Raw genomic sequence first — 24,562 nt, forward strand, 5'->3', positions numbered from 1 at the left:
TTGATATTGACAGAATAAGCAGTATTTCTATCAATTTTTATGTTTTATGTTTTTTAATCTATTTTTATATTTTTCCTTTTAATATGGCACTTATTTAGTATCCGTTAAACTAACATTTCCATAGCAGGAAACTGTTAAATCTGTTGATTTCAGTGATTCACTAATTCCCATCAGAATTGCATCCAGCAAACTTTGTTTATTATATAAAAACATTTTTAAAAGATTTTATTTTTAAGTAATCTCTATACCCACCAGGGCTCTAACTCACAACTCGAAGAAGGAGAATCATACGCTCTACCGACTGAGGCAGCAAGGTGCCCCCCAAATCATTTTAAATGGTTTCATTCCCTTAAAAAAAAAATAAAAATAAAAAAAAAATCAGTCCAGCTAGGAATAGAAACTTAGAAGAGTTTGAGGCCAGACTCTTTTCTAATCATGTAACCAGTAAGAAGAAGTGCAGCACTGAGGTTGCAAAATGTTTGTTTTTCAGATGAGGAATTAACTAATAATATCAATGGAGATGAAACCACTATGAGAAATGATGAGAAAAAAGAAAAAACAGATTCTGAAATTTGCACATCTAATATCCAAGAACACAAAAAAGTTCAGAATTTCAGAAAAAGGCAAAATTTCTTGAAAGCTAACTGCAGTCAAGGTTTGTATTCCTATACCTGTATAGGTAAAAGTTGACATGATCACACTGAGCAGTGCCCTGTACTTCAGGAACTTTCTAAACTCTCAGATTTACTGTTGGTTCTTCTCATTCACTAACTTATAAGATTATTTCAGCTTTTTTTTTTTTAGATTGTTTTATTATAAAGTACCACATGAGAATCCATTAGTTGTCACTATATTCTTGTCATGTTTCTGCCTATGACTTCTAATTTTAAATGTTAGGGGAGGTAAGATAAACAGAGAGACAGCAAGAATTTTGAATGGGGGCAATGCATCTGAATTATGCCAAATCCATTAGATACTTCCATTGAGCCCTTTCACCATAAGGCAAATTAAAGAATGGTCACTGGTTTCTTATTGTCAGATGAATGAACTGAGTATGTTTGGCAGTATGGACAAGTTAACCATCCTTTGACAGTTCTTGGAGCTAGTTCTGTGGTGAACAGTAGGCGAGGTCAGGCCACTTCAGGTTAAATAGCAAACACTGAAAAGTTTATTTATCAATTGTCTATTAAGAGGTAGGATTAGGAATTCTCTGCGTCCCCCTCTCGTGTAATCTAAAGCCCTTCTTATACATCCCTCCTGTAGTGGGTTGAATAGTGGCCCTCCAGCACATGTCCATGTCTTTTTTTTTTTTTTTTCCCCCAATTTATTTATTTTCAGAAAAACAGTATTCATTATTTTTTCACCACACCCAGTGCTCCATGCAAGCTGTGCCCTCTATAATACCCACCACCTGGTACCCCAACCTCCCACCCCCCCCCCGCCACTTCAAACATGTCCATGTCTTAATCCCTGGAGCCTGTGATAATATCTTATATAAAAGAGTGAATTTTACATAAATAGAAAAAGAATCTCTGCAGATGTAATTAAGGATCTTGAGTTTCCAGAGAGTAAAAAAAAATCACATACAAAGTAACTGAAAGCTGAGAATGCCTTAGTAGCATTATACTTTATTAATAAATAATATTGATGCCAGTTATTAAATATTATCAATTAATATTTATTAATTTGTTAATGAAGTATGATGCTATTAAGAAGTGTTCAGCATTAACCGCATTAACCACAGTGGACTTTTTGAAGAAGTTTTTTGTGAAAATATGAGTTCTGTTCGTTTCTTTTCCAGTTTTTTCCAGATTTTATTTTAAAATTTCAGTTATGTGCTGTAGAAATTTGTGATGACAGTAAAATGGAACAGTTTTTGAGTTTTTGCCCCAAAATGTTTTTCATGTGCCTATATTCTTTGCTACAACACACCATGAGCTAGGTGAGAAGATTTGTACCATTCACAATAACAATTTTTGGAGAGATTTTTCCAAACTACAAGTCTACTTGCAAACTACAGGTCTGCTGTTTTGGATATTACATAATTTTAAAATATATTCTCTATATATGTATATATAGCATTAAATATATATAATATGTCTTTATTCTTCAAATAAAGAATTTCTAAGTGCAAATTTGTAAGAGCAGTATGATTTTCTCTAGATGTCCGTGGCAGACATGAAGCTGTCAGTGTTCCCTGTGATTCACATAACCAAAGAATCCATCTTTTAGAGAGTAATTCTCTGAGCTTTATATCTCTTGCCCTGAAACTATGTGCCTAGTTCCTGGCTTTAGGAAATAGAATAGGGAGCGCATCTTAAGGTTTAATGCAGTGGTTCTCAGACCATATTTTGCATCAGATTCACCTGGAAAGCTTGTTAAAACACAGATTGCTGGGCTCTGTTCCCAGAAAATCTAATCATTAGGTATATTATCTATTAGTGTATTACACATTTAAAAACTTGGCAGTTTAAAACAACACACATTTTTTATCTTATAGTTTCTGTAGATCAGGAATTGGACATGGCTTAGGTAGGTCTTCTGCTCAGGATATTTCATAGACTACAGTCAAGGCATTGGCCAAGACTGGAGTCTCTTCTGAAGGCCCAACCAGGGAAGGATCCATTTTCAAGCTCATGTGGTTATTGTCAGAACTCAGTTCCTTGAGGGTTGTAGCCAGCTTGTGGTCATCCTCAGTTTCTTCCATCATGAGCTTTTCCAGTGTGTCCTCTTGGTTCTTCAAAACATGCAAGCTAAAGGTGGTAGAGCAACTTTGCTAGCAAGACAGATGTTACAGTTTCTTATAACCTAATCAAGAAAGTGAAATACCCTCAATATTGAGACATTCTATTGGTTAGAAGCAAAGTATTCAAGAGGAGTGGATGATACAAGGCCATAAATACCAGGAGATGGGGATCATTAGGAGTTACCTTAAAGTCTATCCTCTGCAGTAGTCTTGTGGGGTGAGCTGGAGAATTAGCATTTCTAACAAGTTTCCCGGGTGATACTGATCCTGCTAATCTGGGACTACATTTGAGGACTACTGGTTTAATGAATATTCTTTTCTATTTCATCACTCTAATCCTCTACTTTGCCTTCCTTGTGTCTCACTCTCAAGCTTCTCTGATGTAGTTTCTACAGAAAATAAATTTGGCTTGGGGATGGAAACCTTGGGTGAGAGGAATGGTTGCCAGACATTCAGGGTTAGGGAAAGGAACTAGTCCCAACTTCTGTGTATATACTTTTAGTCAATCTCCATGTTTCTAGCCCAGTTCAATGCACACTGCTTTTCACCATACTTGATGCCCCCAAATGCTGGGTAGAGATGGGCTCTCTCTCTAATTCTTTTTGCAGGCATTTGGGTGAGGCATTTCCCCCACTTCACGAAGTTGGTTAACCCTTCTCCAGCAGTGATTTTCCATTTGCCAAAAAGTTGTTGAAGTCTTTGTCCTCTATTTTTTCCTTTTCTATTTTCTTTTTATGGTATTAAAAAAAAATCTTTTACTATCATTTTAGCATGGGGAGGAAATTGAGGGGAAAACTTAGGTTTTTTTGTTTGGTTGGTTTTGACTTTTTTTAATCTCCAACTTAAGTCTCTGTAACTTGTGGTGCAAGGAGAAGTTTTTTTTTAAATCTTTGGATAATGATGTTGTACTGCATGCTTTTTTGAAAGAAAAAATAATCCATTGGGCCATGCTCTGGGTTTTGGTGTCTTTTGTGATCGAAAACACACTCACTGGGTTAGAGAAGAGTTATAGAAAGAGGAGTTTTATAAAATTATAATTTGTGGGACGCCTGGGTGGCGCAGTTGGTTGGACGACTGCCTTCGGCTCAGGGCGTGATCCTGGAGTCCCGGGATCGAGTCCCACATCGGGCTCCCAGCTCCATGGGGAGTCTGCTTCGCTCTCTGACCTTCTCCTCGCTCATGCTCTCTCTCACTGTCTCTCTCTCTCAAATAAATAAATAAAATCTTTAAAAAAAAATTATAATTTGTTTTAAGAAAAATTTTTTCCATTGTTAAAGGACTACTGAGGGCAAAATGAGGGTAGAGCTGAAGGAAGTTTATTTGTTGTAATCAAGCTTATGATAGAGTGATTAAACAGCTGTTAGAATGAATGCAAACTAATGTGCTTAGATGCTCTACAATTCCTTCACAAGTTAGATTTTTAAACAGTAATAGCAATGATGATATTCACATGTGTTTTGTGTAGTGCACCTTATTTAGGATTTCTTGAGGAAGTTGCAGTGTATTTTCTGAGCTCCTTTGTAATGATCAGCATTTGACAGAAAAGAAACCTCAGCTTTACTTGGCAAATTTACAGAAGTGAAAACAGTTGGGATCAATAAGAGGAATGCCAGAGGGGAAAGCCGGCTTCATTTGGCTGCCAGAAGAGGAAATTTGTCTCTGGTGAAGGCTCTAATAGAATCTGGAGCAGATGTGAATCTAAAAGATAATGCAGGTTTGGATTCTTGAAATTTTAATTGTGTTTATAACTTGAAATTACTGAAATACACATTTCTTTTTTTTTTTTCTTTTAAAGATTTTATTTATTTATTTGACAGAGAGAGATCACAAGTAGGCAGAGAGGCAGGCAGAGAGAGAGAGGAGGAAGCAGGCTCCCTGCTGAGCAGAGAGCCCGATGCGGGACTCGATCCCAGGACCCTGAGATCATGACCTGAGCCGAAGATAGCGGCTTAACCCACTGAGCCACCCAGGCGCCCTGAAATACACATTTCATCCACCCTACCCCAGTTCTCATGCTGGCTGCTAACTTTGAACTTTTTAATAATATATTATATATAATAATGTATTATTTAGTTCCATGCTCCTGGATTGTAAGAACAAATATTGTGAAAATGTCTATGCTACCTAAAGCAATCTTCACATTTAATGCAATTCCTATCAAAATACCATCCATTTTTTTCAAAGAAATGGAACAAATAATCCTAAAATTTATATGGAACCAGAAAAGACCTCAAATAGCCAAAGGAATATTGAAAAAGAAAGCCAAAGTTGGTGGCATCACAATTCCGGAAACACGTGGATGGAACTAGAGGGTATCATGCTTAGCAAAATAAGTCAGTCAGAGAAAGACAACTATCATATGATCTCCCTGATATGAGGCAGTGGAGATGCAACATGGAGGGATTAAGGGGATAGGAGAAGAATAAATGAAACAAAATGGGATTGGGAGGGAGACAAACCGTAAGTTGACTCTTTTTTTTTTTTTTCATATTTTTTTCCAATTTATTTATTTTCAGAAAAACAGTATTCATTATTTTTTCACCACACCCAGTGCTCCATGCAAGCCGTGCCCTCTATAATACCCACCACCTGGTACCCCAACCTCCCCCCCCCCCCCCGCCGCCACTTCAAACCCCTCAGACTATTTTTCAGAGTCCATAGTCTCTCTTGGTTCACCAAGTGACTCTTAATCTCACAAAACAAACTGAGGGTTGCTGGGGGGAGGGGGATTGGGAGAGGGGGGTAGGGTATGGACATTGGGGAGGGTATGTGCTATGGTGAGTGCTGTGAAGTATGTAAACCTGGTGATTCACAGACCTGTACCCCTGGGGATAAAAATACATTATATATTTATTAAAAAGAATAAATAAATAAATTTTTAAAAATAATAATATATTATTTAGTTGAGTAGTTAAATTTATCTTGGTTTTCACCCAATGCTAAAATAACCTCCTCTGCAACAGTTTTTAACATACATGTGGGAGCATTCAGAGGAAGTATACAGAATGAGGAGTACAGAGAGCTTTATTTAGGTTTTTTCCTCAGAGATCTTAATACTAAACTGTCACTTTGGAGAGAGTGCCAATTTTTTTTTTTTCCCTATCCCTTCTCTTTCTCCTCTCTTTTTAATTATTTGTTGTTTCTCTCTTTCCTTATTTTTATTTTCAGCCTCCATATTTAAATTGATCTGACATTTTGCTCAAGCACAAAATAATCTTGTGTGAGGAGTTAACAGAGGGAAAAACTCAAAGATTGATTTCAAGAATATTATGTCATTTTAAAGAGATATATGACAATGCAGGGATACAAATGGGGAAGCAGACTTAATCTTACTCTATTTTAATATCTGAGTTGAGACAAATTGACATGATTAGTATTTACTCTAGTCCCATTATATTTTATGTTCTGTGACTCTTCTGTTTTGGCACTTGGATTGATAAATATTTTTTATGAGATTGGTTTTCAAAATTGAAACATTTCGAGACCATGGTTTTCAATATTATTTCTTGTCTGATACTTAATATATACATTTGAATCAACATAGATATCCATTGTATTAGGGCAAATAAAATTAATAATGAAGTTATTACATGAATGTTGATTTATAGGCAGCAGCTTCTGTTTTTTTTTCTCTTTTCCTTTTTTAGGTTGGACACCACTTCATGAGGCATCTAGTGAGGGATCTAATGATATAATTGTAGAGTTGTTAAAAGCTGGTGCTAATGTTAATTGTGAAAATCCAGATGGGATTAATCCCTTACATGATGCTGCTGCCAACAATCATTTAAAGGTACAGTGCACATCAGATTGGTTTCCCATTACTTTTTCTTAGAAAAATGAGTGAAGAAAATGAAGGTATTTTAAACTGAACACTAAAGTAATTCCTTAAAATAAATGATTTTTAAAACCTACTTAAAATTTTAAATGAAGATAGGATGTTGTTTATTGACTGGAAAATCATATTAACTAATGAATTGTTTTTCCATTGTCTTTTCCTCATAAAATTCATGTAACTCAGAATAAAATGAAATGTCTCAGGGTAAATGTAGGCTATAAATCTAATACATTCCATTTTTAATTGTATTAAATGATTTGCTCTTGTGTATAAAAGATCTAATTGTAGTGATAATATATGTTGACAGGTTTTTTTTTTTCGAACTCAGAATTTCTCCGTGGGTTTAAGTTTCAAAGAAATGGATAAAAATGCATGTTCCTGTGGGTTTGTTATATATTTTTCTCCTTTGTTTTTCTTAATCAGACAGCTGTCACAGAAGAAAATTATACAAAAGAAAATTATTTCAGTAACACTGAATTTCAAAACTAAACCTTAAAATCATTAAGGTTTTTAAACTCCTTTTTGACAAATCTGAGCAGAAGACTTTTATGAATAGACAGTGCAGACTTCAGGAATAACCACTGGCTTTGAAAGAATAGTGAAGGAAACCAACACCAGTAACAACAATATAAAACCAAAGTTCATATAAAAAATACATTGAACCTCTCACTAACACCAATATATATCTGTCTGTAGATATTTTTTAGGCCCTGGTGATTTTTTTGTTAATTTTATGAAAGCATATCCCCACTGTTTTCAGCCTAAAGGTAGTCATGTAAAGGAATAGTATTGAATTTATGATTTGCAGCAATAAGAGATTAAACTAATGATTAAAAGTAATATCAGAAAAGGGCACCTGGGTGGCTCAGTTGGTTAAGCATCCAACTCTTGATCTCAGTTCAGGTCTTGATCTCAGGTTTGTGAGTTCAAGCTTCACTTTGGGCTCCATCCTGGGCACGGCGCCTACTTAAAAAGATATATATATTAATAATACCAGATGGGTGGACTAATGTCCAGAGTGTCTTCTTTTGACCAAAGAAGCTCTTTGGCCTTTATGATATTTAATTTAAAAAGAATAGGTAAGGTCTGATCTCAAAATGGAAGGCAAACAGGAAGAGTCATTAATTAGCTTACTGGTTATGTGTACAGGGAAAAGGCCACTTAAAGTGAAACCACTTAAATAAGGGCCAAAATTCTATAGTAGGTAAATCACATTTTTAGAAATTATCCTGAACAGTGCAATATGAAACAAAGAAAATGAGGAGGGGGGGACAAGATGGCGGGGTACTAGGAAGAGGCGTCTTTTCAGCTGGTACCCCAAAGTGAGCTGATTACCTACCAAAGAACTCTGATCACCCATGAAATCAGCCTGAGATCAGAATTATACACGTCTGGATCTCTACAGGGGCAGAAGACGCCAGTGAGCAGGTAAAGCGGAATGGGAACAGCGGACTGATATCGGAAGATAAACAAAAGGGGGAGGGAGCCACCAGAGGCGACTGGTGCAAAAGTAATACCAGATACGAGCGAGAGTGCCCTGCGTCTGGGGACCAGCATTAACTTGGAGACTGGTTGAAAGCACTCCAAAAGAGCAAAGGATCGCGGGGGCAAATTGTGGGAATTGGGGCGGCTAGGGACAGGGGCTTAAGTCCCCGGTCCCAGACGGCCTCCCCGGCGCGGAGGCAGAGAGAGTGCGGTGGAGAAACCGGTTCCTGGTCCCTAAGCCGCCAGCGCGCCCCAGAGCGCGGGGGTTCCGGCTCCTGTGAGGGGATGGGAGCTGCGCCGGTCTGCATAACCGCACTAGCCCTACCACAAAGCTTGAGATGTGCGCACACGTCCCTCCAGCTCTCCTGGGTTTCTAAGGCCCGGGGGCGCTTCTTGACCCGCGCCATTGTTTCAAAGTCTAAGCCGCGAGCGCGCGAAACTCTTCCCCGGACAGAGGCGCGCAAAAGCCCAGCCTGCAGCTTACGGACCAGCGCCCCGTTCTCAGTGCCCCAGACGCGCGCCCGACCCACAGCCGCCTCTGAAAAGAGGTGCGCGCAAGCCGGGCACTCCCAGCCCCGGCCGGCGGCAAAATCTCAGTGTGCGATCGCTGCTTGGAACCTCTCTGGCGGTCAGGAGCTCCCAGACAGCCGCCACTGCCTTGGCTTTGGGGACGAGCAAAAGATCCTGCGCCCCCAGGGTCTTTAACTTGGAACCTGCACTGCCAGCGTCCAAGGGGGAATTTATTCAGCTTCTGCACCCAGACTGAGGCTTCTCTCTGAGACGGAGATCAGGAAGTGTTCCAGGGTGCACCTTGACTGCACCAGAGTTGATACATCCAGCTACATCTGTTCAGTCTTCTCCCACCAAAATGACTAGGAGGAGGAATGCCCAACCGAAGAAAAATACAGAGGATGGACCTTCTGCAATAGAGCTAACGGCTATCAACATAGACAATATGTCAGAAAGAGAATTCAGGCTAACAATTATCCAGGCAATAGCTAGGTTGGAGAAAGCCATGGATGACCAAACAGAATTGATTAGGGCCGAACTGAAAGCGACCAGACAGGATGTTCACAATGTTAGGGTGGAGCTTAAAGCTACCAGGGAGGAGGCCCACAATGCTCTCAATGAGTTCCAATCCAATCTAAACTCTCTCAAAGCTAGAGTAACTGAGACAGAAGATAGAATTAGTGATCTGGAAGACAAACAGATAGAGAGAAAGGATCAGGAGGAAGCCTGGAACAAACAGCTTAGATCCCACGAAAGCAGAATTAGGGAAATAAATGATGCCATGAAGCGTTCCAACGTCAGAATTATTGGAATTCCTGAAGGGGAGGAGAAAGAAAGAAGTCTAGAAGATATCGTGGAACAAGTCCTTCATGAAAATTTTCCGAATCTCGCGAATGAAACCAGCGTTCATGTACTAGAGGCTGAACGGTCTCCACCCAAGATTATACACTCCAAAAAAACATCATGACACCTGATAGTCAAATTGAGAAATTATAATTGTAGGTATAATCTCTTGAAGCTGCCAGGGCAAAGAGGCTCCTTACTTACAGAGGGAAGCCCATCAGAATAACGTCAGACCTGTCCACAGAGACCTGGCAAGCCAGAAGAGGCTGGCAAGATATATTCAGGGCACTAAATGAGAAGAACATGCAGCCAAGAATACTTTATCCAGCAAGACTGACATTCAGAATGGATGGAGAGACAAAGAGTTTCCAAGACCGGCAAGGCTTAAAAGACTATGCAACCACCAAGCCGACACTACAGGAAATATTAAGGGGGGGTTCTATAAAAGAGGAAAAATCCCAAGAATAGCATTGAACAGAAATATAGAGACATTCTACAGAAAGAAAGACTTCAAAGGTAACTCGATGTCAATAAAAACGTATCTATCAATAATCACTCTCAATGTGAATGGCCTAAATGCACCCATAAAACGGCACAGGGTTGCAGATTGGATAAAACGACAGGACCCATCCATATGCTGTCTACAAGAGACCCATTTTGAACCTAAAGATACACGCAGACTGAAAGTGAAGGGGTGGAGAAGCATCTTTCATGCCAATGGGACTCAAAAGAAGGCTGGGGTAGCGATTCTCATATCAGATAAATTAGACTTCAAACTAAAGACTGTAGTCAGAGATACAGAAGGACACTACATAATCCTTAAAGGGACTATCCACCAAGATGATCTAACAATTGTAAATATCTATGCTCCCAATATGGGAGCAGCCAATTACTTAAGAAAACTGTTAATCAAGATAAAGAGTTGTATTGATATGAATACACTAATCGTAGGCGATCTTAACACGCCTCTTTCAGAATTAGACAGATCATCGAAGCAGAAAATCAATAAAGAAACAAGAGCATTGAACGACACATTGGACCAGATGGACCTCATAGATATATACAGAACATTCCACCCTAAAACAGCAGAATACTCATTCTTCTCAAGTGCACACGGAACCTTCTCCAGAATAGACCACATACTGGGTCACAAATCAGGACTCAGCCGATACCAAAAGACTGAGATTATTCCCTGCATATTATCAGATCACAATGCTTTGAAACTGGAGCTCAATCACATGGAAAAGTTCCGAAGGAACTCAAACACCTGGAAGCTAAAGACCACCTTGCTTAAGAATGCTTAGATCAACCAGGAGATCAAAGAAGAACTGAAACAATTCATGGAAACCAATGAGAATGAAGACACTTCGGTCCAAAACCTATGGGATACAGCAAAGGCGGTCCTAAGGGGAAAATATATAGCCATCCAAGCCTTGCTCAAAAAAATTGAAAAATCCAGAACACACCAGCTGTCTCTACACCTTAAAGAACTGGAGGATCAACAACAAATCAAACCAACTCCACACATAAGAAGGGAAATCATCAAGATTAGAGCTGAGATCAATGAGGGAGAAACCAGAGATACAGTAGAACGTATCAATGAAACTAGAAGCTGGTTTTTTGAAAGAATCAGTAAGATCGATAAGCCACTGGCTACACTAATCCGAAAGAAAAGAGAGAAATCCCAAATTCATAAAATTATGAATGAAAAGGGAGAGATCACAACTAACGCCAAGGAAGTAGAAACAATCATCAGAAGTTATTACGAACAGTTATATGTCAATAAGCTTAGCAACCTAGATGAAATGGATGCATTCCTGGAAAAATATAAACTACCAAAATTGAACCAGGAAGAAATTGACAACCTGAATAGACCGATATCTAATAACGAGATTGAATCAGTGATCAAAAACCTCCCAAAAAACAAGAGCCCAGGACCTGACGGATTCCCTGGGGAATTCTACCAAACCTTCCAAGAAGAAATAACACCTATTCTCCTGAAGCTGTTTCAAAAAGTTGAAGCAGAAGGAAAACTTCCAGACTCTTTCTATGAAGCCAGCATTACCCTGATCCCCAAACCAGGCAAAGACCATACCAAAAAGGAGAATTTCAGACCAATATCACTGATGAATATGGATGCTAAGATTCTCAACAAGATCCTAGCCAACAGGATCCAACAACACATTAAAAAGATTATCCACCATGATCAGGTGGGATTCATCTCTGGGCTACAAGGATGGTTCAACATTCGTAAATCAATCAATGTGATACAACAAATTAATATGAGAAGAGAGAAGAACCACATGGTCCTCTCAATTGATGCAGAAAAAGCATTTGACAAAATCCAACATCCGTTCCTGATTAAAACGCTTCAAAGTATAGGGATAGAGGGAACATTCCTGAACCTCATCAAATCTATCTATGAAAGACCCACAGCAAATATCATCCTCAATGGGAAAAAGCTTGCAGCCTTCCCATTGAGATCAGGAACAAGACAAGGATGCCCACTTTCACCACTCTTGTTCAACATAGTATTAGAAGTCCTAGCAACAGCATTCAGACAACAGAGAGAAATAAAAGGTATCCAAATTGGTAATGAAGAAGTCAAACTCTCTCTCTTCGCAGATGACATGATTCTTTTTATGGAAAACCCAAAAGACTCCACCCCCAAACTACTAGAACTCATACAGCAATTCAGTAGCGTGGCAGGATACAAAGTCAATGTGCAGAAATCAGTGGCTTTCTTATACACTAACAATGAAAATACAGAAAGGGAAATTAGAGAATCGATTCCATTTACTATAGCACCAAGAACCATAAGATACCTGGGAATAAACCTAACTAAAGAGGTAAAGGATCTATACTTGAGGAACTATAGAACACTCATGAAAGAAATTGAAGAAGACACAAAAAGATGGAAGACCATTCCATGCTCTTGGATCGGAAGAATAAACATTGTTAAAATGTCTATACTGCCTAGAGCAATCTATACTTTTAATGCCATTCCGATCAAAATTCCACCGGCATTCTTCAAAGAGCTGGAGCAAATAATCCTAAAATTTGTATGGAATCAGAAGAGACCCCGGGGGCGCCTGGGTGGCTCAGTGGGTTAAGCCGCTGCCTTCGGCTCAGGTCATGATCTCAGGGTCCTGGGATCGAGTCCCGCATCAGGCTCTCTGCTCAGCAGGGAGCCTGCTTCCCTCTCTCTCTCTGCCTGCCTCTCTGTCTACTTGTGATTTCTCTCTGTCAAAATGAATAAATAAAATCTTTAAAAAAAAAAAAAAAAAAAAAGAAGAGACCCCGAATCTCTAAGGAAATGTTGAAAAACAAAAATAAAGCTGGCGGCATCACCTTACCTGATTTCAAGCTTTATTACAAAGCTGTGATCACCAAGACAGCATGGTACTGGCATAAAAACAGACACATAGACCAGTGGAACAGAGTAGAGAGCCCTGATATGGACCCTCAACTCTATGGTCAATTAATCTTCGACAAAACAGGAAAAAATATACAGTGGAAAAAAGACAGTCTCTTCAATAAATGGTGCTGGGAAAACTGGACAGCTATATGTAGAAGAATGAAACTCGACCATTCTCTTACACCGTACACAAAGATCAACTCAAAATGGATAAAAGACCTCAACGTGAGACAGGAATCTATCAGAATCTTAGAGGAGAACATAGGCAGTAATCTCTTCGATATCAGCCACAGCAACTTCTTTCAAGATACGTCTCCAAAGGCAAAGGAAACAAAAGCGAAAATAAACTTCTGGGACTTCATCAAAATCAAAAGCTTCTGCACAGCAAAGGAAACAGTCAAAAAAACAAAGAGGCAACCCACGGAATGGGAGAAGATATTTGCAAATGATAGTACAGACAAAAGGTTGATATCCAGGATCTATAATGAACTCCTCAAACTCAACCCACACGAAGCAGACAAACACATCAAAAAATGGGCAGAAGATATGAACAGACACTTCTCCAATCAAGACATACAAATGGCTATCAGACACATGAAAAAATGCTCATCATCATTAGCCCTCAGGGAGATTCAAATTAAAACCACATTGAGATATCACCTTACACCAGTTAGAATGGCCAAAATTAACAAAACAGGAAACAACATGTGTTGGAGAGGATGTGGAGAAAGGGGAACCCTCTTACACTGTTGGTGGGAATGCAAGTTGGTGCAGCCTCTTTGGAGAACAGTGTGGAGATTCCTCAAGAAATTAAAAATAGAGCTTCCCTACGACCCTGCAATTGCACTCCTGGGTATTTACCCCAAAGATACAGATGTCATGAAAAGAAGGGCCATCTGTACCCCAATGTTTATAGCAGCAATGGCCACAGTCGCCAAACTATGGAAAGAACCAAGATGTCCTTCAACGGATGAATGGATAAGGAAGATGTGGTCCATATACACTATGGAGTATTATGCCTCCATCAGAAAGGACGAATATCCAACTTTTGTAGCAACATGGACGGGACTGGAAGAGATTATGCTGAGTGAAATCAGTCAAGCAGAGAGAGTCAATTATCATATGGTTTCACTCATTTGTGGAGCATAACCAATAGCATGGAGGACAAGGGGCGTTAGAGAGGAGTAGGGAATTTGGGTAAATTGGAAGGGGAGGTGAACCATGAGAGACTATGGACTCTGAAAAACAGTCTGAGGGGTTTGAAGTGGCGGGGGGGGGGGGAGGTTGGGGGTACCAGGTGGTGGGTATTATAGAGGGCACAGCTTGCATGGAGCACTGGGTGTGGTGAAAAAATAATGAATACTGTTTTTCTGAAAATAAATAAATTGGGAAAAAAAAAAAAAAAAGAAAATGAGGAGGTCCATAATACCACCCGTAAATTTGGGAATTAAATGGAAGGACTTACAGAACTCAGCATACAGTTGTGCTCATAGCTAAGATTCTTTTTTCTTTCTTTTTCTTTTTCTGTTTTTTTTTAAGATTTTATTTATTTATTTTTTAAAAGATTTTATTTATTTATTTGACAGAGATCACAGGTAGGCAGAGAGGCAAGCAGAGAGAGAGGAGGAAGCAGGCTCCCTGCTGAGCAGAGAGCCCAATGCGGGGCTCAATCCCAGGACCCTGGGATCATGACCCGAGCCGAAGGCAGAGGCTTTAACCCACTGAGCCACCCAGGCACCCCCTAGATTTCATTTATTTGAGAGAGCCTAAGTGGAGAGGCAGAGGGAGAGGGAGAAGCAGGCTCCCTGCTGAGCAGGAGCCCATGCAGGGCTCTATCCAGGGACTCTGAGATCATGTCCTGAGCCACAGGCAGAGGCTTAACCAAATGAGCCACCCAAGCACCCCTCATGGCTAAGATTTGTTACAACAATGTAGTAAGTATATGCTGCTGACTCATTAGGAAAAAACACAGGTGGAATCTGAGGGTATTTAGTGAAGGTTTTATTATGCTCTCTTCCTCATGGGAGGTCACTCACAGCTTACCTTTCCCCCAGCAACAAAAAGGTCATTTCTGTGTTTCCCCTCCAAGGAAGCTCATTAGAAACTCAGTTTCAAAGATTTATATTGGGACTGGTCATGTAAGCACTCTCTGCCTAGCACATACCAAGATTCCAGACTCCTAAGAGCACAAAGCACATTGGCTGTGTAGAATGTTTAAGCAAAGAAAGTTACCATTATCAATAGGGAAAGTTTTCTACCAATGTAGGGTACTGTTTACCAGTCAGGTTCATTGATGTCAGCTAAAGGCCAGCCTTGCAAGCAACCTCTCTAGATAGCAGTCTCCAGCCTGCTGTGTTAACTCTTTTCTAAGCAGTATTTTATTTAGGTTCTAATTGCTACATATGCTAATTTCTAAAACAGGAAAAGAGTGAATAAAGTTTGCTTTCATGGCCTAATTTTTCTGGCAAAATTATGTAACAGTACATAGGATATACTTCATCTCATACTTGATTTTTCTATACCCCTACCTCAAGGAAGTTCTTTTTGCAAACATTTTCAGAGGTATAACAAGTTTTTACTAGGTCTTCTCTCAGTCCTTTTATATTCAAATTCTTATGATATTTCTTTTTTTAGGTTAACAATTTTACCTGTCAGTTTTTCATTCATCATGGCTTCACAGGTGCTTCAAGTATTTCTCCAACATTATTTTAATGTTTGACTTCAGGAAATTTTATATTTGTACCTTGGGACTTTGTAATCAATTTGTAGTGTATTTACATTTTATTGTTAGCTGCTTACAACATAATTGACGAGTAATAAACTGAACAACAAAGCTGTTGACTTGATGGATAGGAAAGATTCTATGTTAGTAAGGAGGGAGGTTGTTTGGGTAACATTTTGTAAATGGTTTCCATGAGTGAGAATTTTCCTGTTTTGAAGACTCTAGCTTTCTTTATAAAAATTTGGTAACTTGGGGCGCCTGGGTGGCTCAGTGGGTTAAAGCCTCTGCCTGTGGCTCAGGTCATGGTCTCAGGGTTCTGGGATCAAGCCCCGCATCAGGCTCTCTGCTCAGCAGGGGGTCTGCTTCCCACACCCCCCAACCACCCTCTGCCTGCTTCTCTGCCTACTTGTGATCTCTGTCTGTCAAATAAATAAATAAAAATCTTTAAAAAAAAAAAAAAGAAAAGAAAAAGAAATTTGTTAACTTGAAGGGACAGAGAAAATGATTACTCAGATACAAAGGACCTTCTGTAAAAATAAATGTCAAGAGCTAAAATTAACCACAGGAGATGGGAGAGAGGAGCTTGGTTTAGTGGATAAAACACTGGACGAGGTATTAGAAAGCCCAAGTTCTAGGCCTCGTTCTGCTGCTTGAGAAAGATTATAAATATCTTTACCCCTGGAAAAGGAATGTGATTTAGAGCTGTGCTGCCCTGTACTGTAGCCATTAGCCACATGTGTCTATTTTAATTTAAATTATTTTAAATTAATTAAATTAAAAAATCAATTCTTCAGTTGCATTAGCCATATTTGAAGTACTCAATAGCTACATGTATCATACTGTATTGGAAGTGGCTATCACATTGGAAATGTAAATTAGAGTGCTTCCATTGTCACAGAAAATTTTGTTGGACAGCCCTGGTCTAGAGCAGGGCTTGCTAAATACTTCTTTTAAAGAGCTAGATAATAAACAGTTTGGTTTTTCTGGCCCACACAGTCTCTGCTGTAGCTACTCAACTATTGTAGTGAGAAAGCAGTCATAGACAATGTGTAAATGAGTAAGTATGGCTATGCTCCAATAAAACTTTATTTATAAAATCAGGCAACTGACTGAATTTGGCTCATGGGCAGAGTTTGTTATTGCATAATCTTCAGGATCACTTAAGTCTCTTCACATAAGTGTCAGTATAGACGAAGTTTGCATTTATAGTAGACTCTCACATCAATATTGCCTTTATTTTAAGGAGAAATGTTTTATTTGAAAAGAAGGAGGTAGTATGTTTAAGGATATTTTCATTCCTTTGACACTGATATATTGCCAACATCTTTCCTTATATCTTCATTAATTCTCCTTCCATGTGAGAGTTCTTCTATCATTGGCTCGTTTTATTTCTAATTTCCTCCCTTTTGTTTTTGTTTATCTTGAGATAGAATATTGATAGATGAACTAGAAAGATTAAAAAGACAGCAGGAGAGAGGAGCGTGGGTAGCTCAGTGGGTGAAAGCCTCTGCCTTCAGTTCGGGTCATGATCCCAGCGTCCTGGGATTGAGCCCCACATCAGGCTCTCTGTTCCCTGGGGAAACTGCTTCCTTCTCTCTCTCTCTGCCTGCCTCTCTCCCTACTTGTGATCTCTGCCAAATAAATAAATAAAATCTTTGAAAAAAAAATATAACAGGAAAGGTAAATACGTGGTATCATAGACCTAATCAATATCAATTCTATCATAGCCTATAAATTTAATTCTTAGATTTTTTTTTTTACTCTTGCATTACTGCATGGAAATTTATTCAACCACCTATTTTTCCAACTCTTCTTTTTAAATCTTAATTTCTGTTTTAAGTTATTTTCCAAAATGGTCATGTATTTTATAAAATGAAGAGGATTAAAAGATAAGGAAAAGGAGAGTGTGAGGAAAAGATAGGACAAAAGATAAAAAGTAGGCAGGGATGGATATCCACTTTTACACAAGAAAGAATAGAAAGGACAAGATATACCCTCCCATCTTAACAACTTGAAAGGTGAACAAAAATGCGTAAAATAGCAGTTTTGAACCAGTTGTGCAAAATGCAGCACAGGGCAGTAGTCCCTAAGGGAAGGGAAGCAAATGAAATAAATCTTGTGGTTGCCTTATCATATGGACTAGAGGGAGTTTCCAGACAAGCGCAGAAAGAGAGAAAACAAATAGCCCTGTGGCCTCAAGTTCAGAAGACAGAATTTGGAGTCTACCTCCAACAGGTAGAATTTATGGGGCAAAATACCAGAGAGAAAGGATCTGCATAAAGAGAACTTTCTAGAAATTTGAAGGAAAATCCCCTTGTTTCTTTGACAGATATACAAATACATTCAAGAAAACTATGTAAGATTAGGCAAAGAGCCAATGGGAAGGATGGGCAGAACCATTGCTGGAGTTTGTAGAGGGCTGAGTAGTTTGTTTCCACCAGCCAAAATGGCAGGAACTCTTAAAACATGGAAGCATCAAGTAGAGGGTATTTCTTGCATAGTTGAGTTAAACTGGTACTAAAAGGTTCTCTGGACTAACCTTAAAATTTTAAAGAAAATACCAAAAAGATCATATGAATTCCAGTAACCAAAACATGTCCCAGAACAAAGCCCAACAACATCTGAAGGAATATAATGAAATTCAGCACTAAGCAATATAAAAATCACAGTGTATATCAACCAGTCCAAAATTTTTTAAATAAATAAGTACAAAATATACATAAGCAGGAGAAAAAAAACAAAAAAAGGGATTTGAAGATAAAGCATTAGAAATTATCCAAAATAAAGAAAAAAGTGAGAAAATAAAGACAAAATAAGAAACCCTCAGTATCTGTAGGGTAATCTCAAATTATGTAATATCCATGCAGGCTTAATCCCCAAAAAGGAGGGATAGAAAAAAATTTAGAGAATAAAAACCAATTTTGATGGAAACAGTGAACCCACAGAACCAAAAATCTCACCAGCCCTCCAGTAAAAGAAAAATTAAGAAAACTGCAGCAACACGTACCATAACCAAATTGCTGAGAATCAGTAAAAAGGGGGTAAATATTTATTTATTTATTTATTTATATTCTCATAAAATAAAACATCACTATCAACATAGTATAATAAAATACTACAATAAAGGGAGATAATTTAACTGATGCCACCAATCAAGTCATCATGTGTCCTAAAAGAAAAATATACTTCTAATCATTAATAAATGATCATTGCAATGAAAATAAAGGTACATAATGAAAGATATACCATGCTCAAGAACTGGAAGAATTAACATTGTTAAAATGTACATGCCACTATTTTTTTTATTTAGATTCAACTAGCTAACAAAGTACTCAAAATGTACACCATTAGTTTCAGATGTAGTATTCAGTAATTTATCAGTTGTGTATAACACCCAGTGCTCATTATATCACACACAATCCTTAATGCCCATCACCCAGTTACCCCTCCCCCTAACCACCTCCCCTCCAGCAACCCTCAGTTTGTTTCCTATGATTAAGAGTCTCTTATAGTTTTTCTCCCTCTCTGATGATTTCCCATTCAGTTTTCTATTCCTTCCCCTGTGGTCCTCTGTGCTGTTTTTTATATACCACATATGTGTGAAACCATTGAAACCATTTGCTAATTATCTTCCCCTGATTGACTTATTTTGCTCAGCATAATACCCTCCAGTTCCATCCATGTCAATGTAAATGGTAAGTATTCATCCTTTCTGATGGCTGCATAGTATTCCATTGTGTATATATGCCACATCCTTATTCATTCATCTGATGATGGAGATCTTGGCTTTTTCCCCAGTTTGACTATTGTGGACATTGCTTCTGTGAACACTGGGGTGCAGGTGCCTCTTTGGATCACTAAATTTGTATCTTTTGGATAAATACTTGGTAGTACAATTACAGGGTCATAAGGTAGCTCTATTTTTAACATTTTGAGGAACGTCCATACTGTTTTCCAGAGTGGCTGCACCAGCTTGCATTCCCACCAACAGTGGAAGAGAACTCCCCTTTCTCCACATTGTCACCAACATTTGGTTGTTTCCTGACTTGTTAATTTTAGCCATTCTGACTGGTGTGAGGTGGTTTCACATTGTGGTTTTGATTTATGTAGGGAACATCTTTGAAACAAAGTTTTGAAATGTAATTGTATACAGGAACAAATAAAAGAATGGCAGGCAGCTTCTCATCAAAAATTTTACAAGCCTAAAATCAATGCACAGAAATCAGGTGCATTTCTATACAACAGCACCAAGACAGAATAAAGAGAAATTAAGGATTCAATCCCATTGCAAACTGCACCCAAAACCATAAGATACGTAGGAATAAACCTAACCAAAGAGGCAAAGAATCTGTACTCAGAAAACTATAAAGTACTCAGGAAAGAAATTGAGGAAGACACAAAGAAATGGAAAAACATTCCATGTTCTTGGATTGAAAGAACAAATGTTGTGAAAATGTCTGTGCTAACTAAATCAATCTAAAATACAATCCATATCAAAATACTATCCATTTTTTTTTTCAAAGACATGAACAAATAATCCTAAAATTTGTATGGAACCATAAAAGACCCCAAATAGCCAAAGGAATGTTGAAAAAGAAAGCCAAAGTTGGTGGCATCACAATTCCAGACTTCAAGCTCTATTACAAAGTTGTCCTCATCAAGATAGTATGGTACTGGCACAAAAACAGACATATAGATCAATGGAACAGAATAGAGAGCCCAGAAATAGACCTTCAACTCTGTGGTCAGCTAATCTTCAACAAAGCAGGAAAGAATGTCCAATGGAAAAAAGACAGTCTCTTCAACAAATGGTGTTGGGAAAATTGGACAGCCACATGCAGAATGAAACTGGACCATTTCCTTACACCACACACAAAAATGGGCTCAAAATGGATGAAAGACTTCAATGTGAGACAGGAATCCATCAAAATTTTTGAGGAGAACACAGGCATCAACTTCTTTGACCTTAGCCGCAGCAAATTCTTTCTAGAAACATCACCAAAGGCAAGGGAACAAGGGCAAAAATGACCTATTGGGAATTCATCAAGATCAAAAGCTTTTGCACAGCAAAGGAAATAGTCAGCAAAACCAAAAGATAGGCAACAGAATGGGAGAAGATATTTGCAAAGGACATATCAGATAAAGGGCTAGTATCCAAAACCTATAAAGAACTTACGAAACTTAACACCCAAAGAGCAAATAATCCAATCAAGAAATGGGCAGAAGACATGAACAGACATTTCTGCAAAGAAGACATTCAGATGGCCAACAGACACATGAAAAAGGGCTCCACATCACTCTGCATCAGGGAAATAAAAACCAAAACCACAATGAGATACCACCTCACACAAGTCAGAATGGCTAAAATTAACAAATCAGGAAACAACAAATGTTGGTGAGGATGCAGAGAAAGGGGAATGCTCCTACACTGCTGGTGGGAATGCAAGTTTGTGCAGCCACTCTGGAAAACAGTATGGAGGTTCCTCAAAAAGTTGAAAAGAGAGCTTCCCTACAACCCAGCAATTGCAATACTGGGTATTTATTCTAAAGACACAAATGTAGGGATCCAAAGGGGCATGTGCACCTGAACGTTTATAGCAGCAATGTCCACAATAGCCAAACTATGGAAAAAACCTAGATGTCCAATCAACAGATGAATGGATAAAGAAGATGTGGTGTATATATATACAATGGAATACTATGTAGCCATCAAAAGAAATCTTGCCATTTGCAATGACATGGATAGAACTAGAGGGTATTATGCTGAGTGAAGTAAGTCAGTCAGAGAAAGACGATTATCGTATGATCTCTCTGATATGAGGAATTTGAGAGGCGGGGTGGGGGATTATGGGGGTAAGGAAGGAAAAATGAAACCAGATGGGATCAAGAGGGAGAAAAACCATAAGAGAGTCTAAATCTCATGAAACAAACTGAAGGTTGTTCGGGGGTGGGAGGGTAGAGAGAGGGTGGCTGGGTTATGGACATTGGGGAGGATATGTGCTATAGTGAGTGCTGTGAAATGTGTAAGCCTGATGATTCATAGACCTGTACCCCTGAGGTAAATAATACATTACATGTTAATAAATAATGGGGAAAAAATTGCAAGCCATTGGACAAAGGAGCAACATCTTTACAAAATATTGCAAAGAGAAGTAAACTTGTCAATCTAGAATTCTATACCCAGCAAAAAATTTTTTCAAAAATAAAAGTGATGTTGGCAAAGATGTGATAAAGTTGAAACTGTCATACATTGCTGGCGATAACGTAAAATGGTACTGCTGCTATAGAAAACACTCTGGCAGTTCCTTCGAAGTTAAATATAGAGTTGCCATATGATGGAGCAAATTCCACTCTTAGGTATTTAGCCAAGAGAATTAAAAACATAATCACAAAAAATTTGTATGTGATTATTTAGAGCACTCTTTTCCAAACAGCCAAAAAGTAGAAACAACCCAAATGTCCACCAATTGATGAATGTATAAACAAATGCATAGCAATAATGTTCTCATCATACCTCGCAAGTAGCATTCTTAGATTTTTATTGTTTGGGGGTGGGTGGCCAGGGAACAGAGGGAGAGGGACATGCAGACTCCACGTTGAGCACAGAGGTCGATGCAGGGCTCAATCCCATGTCCCTGAGATCATGACCTGAACTGAAATCAAGAGTCAGATAGATGCTCAACCAAATGAGCCACCTAGGCAACCCTAGAAATACCTTTATTACAAGTGTTATTGTTCTCTACATGCAAGGAAGAGTAGGTATAAATTCTAGTCACTGTTATTACACTGTTCTCATACCAGCTAGCAGGTAGCCAGATCAAACTGTTGATACACACAGCAGTATGGATGAATCTCAAAAACATTATGCTAATTTAAAGAAGACAGATATAAGAAGACTTTATCCTTTATGATTCCATTCATATGAAATTAGACAAAAGGCAAATATTATAGTGGTTGCAGCAGATTGCTGAGTGCCAAGGGCCAGAGAGAGGTGGGGAGGGATTGACTGTTAAGCAAGGCATAATGAATTTTTTTTAAAATCATGGAATGTTTCTAAGCCATGGTTATAGTAGTGATTACTCCAGCAAAGCTGACTTTAAAAAGAAGAAAGAAAAGTCAGGCAAGGGGCCTACTTCTTGTTCACCTTATTTTTGTCAAGTTCTTTGTTCCTCAGGTCTACCCCGTTGTATGACCTGGAACTCTCTCCTAACTATAGCTTTAGCCTTTTCTGTTTAGTGCCTTATGGCCCTTACGGTCCTTATGGCCCATTTGCTGTTCTCTTAGGCTTTTTTGACTTTTTCCTACTAATGAGTGTTATGGAAACAAAGCTATTCAGGGTCCCATTCCCTCTGAGCTGAGTTCTGTGTCTTCCAAAACAAAAGTTGAATGAATCCATGTTAATACATTAGAGGAAGACCTCATCTTAACATGCAGAATAGTCATTAGTAATATAACATGATTTTTAAGTCTAGAAAAGCTTCCCTTGTTAACAAACAAAAAACCCAGCTTTCTCCTGACTCCATATAGAGCAGTGGAAAGAGGGTGTAAGGAATCTATATTTTTAAATAATTCCACGGGTGACTTTACTGATCACTCAGGCTTAGAAACAAACCACTGGATTGAGGTAGTGCTCACCCCGTCTTTTAAAAGCAAAACAAAATACCTTTACTCAGACTTCACTAAGTTTTCACCAGATATCTTTGCAGGAGACTTTTTTTCATATGCTATTTATTATCTACTGTCTCTCATTACCACAGTTGGTCTTTTCACTCTTCTAAAGAAAAAAAGGGTTTAGGGGACTACTTTCATTAAGAATCCACTATGTACAAGGTATTTGACAAGGGCTCACATTTAGTTCTCATAGATGATAAAAATGAGGTTTAAATGGTAAATAACTTGCCCAAGGATGTAGCTAATAGGTTAGGGGAGTGAGTTTTGTATACTTGACTTTAAAACAAGTGTGGTTTTTTTTTTATGCTGTGCTGACTCCGGGCTGATGGAACAAATGAGGGGCTATCCTTATCATCTTCACTGGCCCATATGCTCCTAAATTCTCTGCTTCTCCATACTTGGACATAAGGAGAAAGAGATAAGTCACTAACACAGACCACATCTCTATTTTTTTTTAAGATTTTATTTATTTGACAGAGATCACAAGTAGGGAGAGAGGCAGGCAGAGAGAGATGGGGGGAAGCAGGCTCCCTGCTGAGCAGAGAGCCTGATGCGGGGCTCGATCCCAGGATCCTGAGATCATGACCTGAACCGAAGGCAGAGGCTTAACCCACTGAGCCACCCAGGCACCCCAAGCATATCTCTATTTTAAACAAAATCCTGACCATCTTTTCCTAATCAGGTTTTTCAGTTATTTGAATTACTTGCTTGCCTCACCCAGATGGAATCATTGGCTTTTTTTCACTAGTTGACTTATACCATAAGTTAATTAATAATATCTTTAACTTTGATCATTTATAAACTTCTAATATACAACAGCTTTGAGTTACTCAGAGAAACCTTATTTGTATTAGAAACTGCTCCCCAGGGGGCCTGGGTGGCTCAGTGGGTTAAGCCGCTGCCTTCGGCTCAGGTCATGATCTCAGGGTCCTGGGATCGAGTCCTGCATCCGGCTCTCTGCTCAGCAGGGAGCCTGCTTCCCTTCCTCTCTCTCTGCTTGCCTCTCTGCCTACTTGTGATCTCTGCCTGTCAAATAAACAAATAAAATCTTTTTTAAAAAACTGCTCCCCAGTTAATATCACAACCTCTATGACCTCAGTTTCCTCTTCTGTAAGGTGATGGGGTTGGAGTAGATTGTTTCCTTTTGCATCCTTTCCTATAAGTCACTTATTTAGGACACATGACAGATTTGCACAAACATTATTAGAAGGGTCATTGGATTTTTCGACCTAGCGCATTAAACTTCTTAAACAAGTAACATACCTAAAATACAGTAATGCAGTTTGGAGGAAGAGACAAAGGACTCTGTTAGAGTCAGTGTTGGCATGTCAT

The 24,562-nt window shown here is 38.7% G+C and overlaps 1 protein-coding gene across 1 annotated transcript in view; it reads left to right on the forward strand.

The window, feature by feature from the left end:
• ANKRD31 (ankyrin repeat domain 31) overlaps nt 1-24,562 on the forward strand; it is a 160,979-nt gene that overhangs the window by 85,955 nt on the left and 50,462 nt on the right. Inside the window, 3 exon segments of the mRNA XM_044266987.1 lie at nt 491-655; nt 4,323-4,460; nt 6,394-6,536. Coding sequence (XP_044122922.1) covers nt 491-655; nt 4,323-4,460; nt 6,394-6,536 — 446 coding nt within the window.

This window comes from Neovison vison, chromosome 1, assembly GCF_020171115.1.
Source record: "Neovison vison isolate M4711 chromosome 1, ASM_NN_V1, whole genome shotgun sequence".
Classification (NCBI taxonomy): domain Eukaryota; kingdom Metazoa; phylum Chordata; class Mammalia; order Carnivora; family Mustelidae; genus Neogale; species Neogale vison.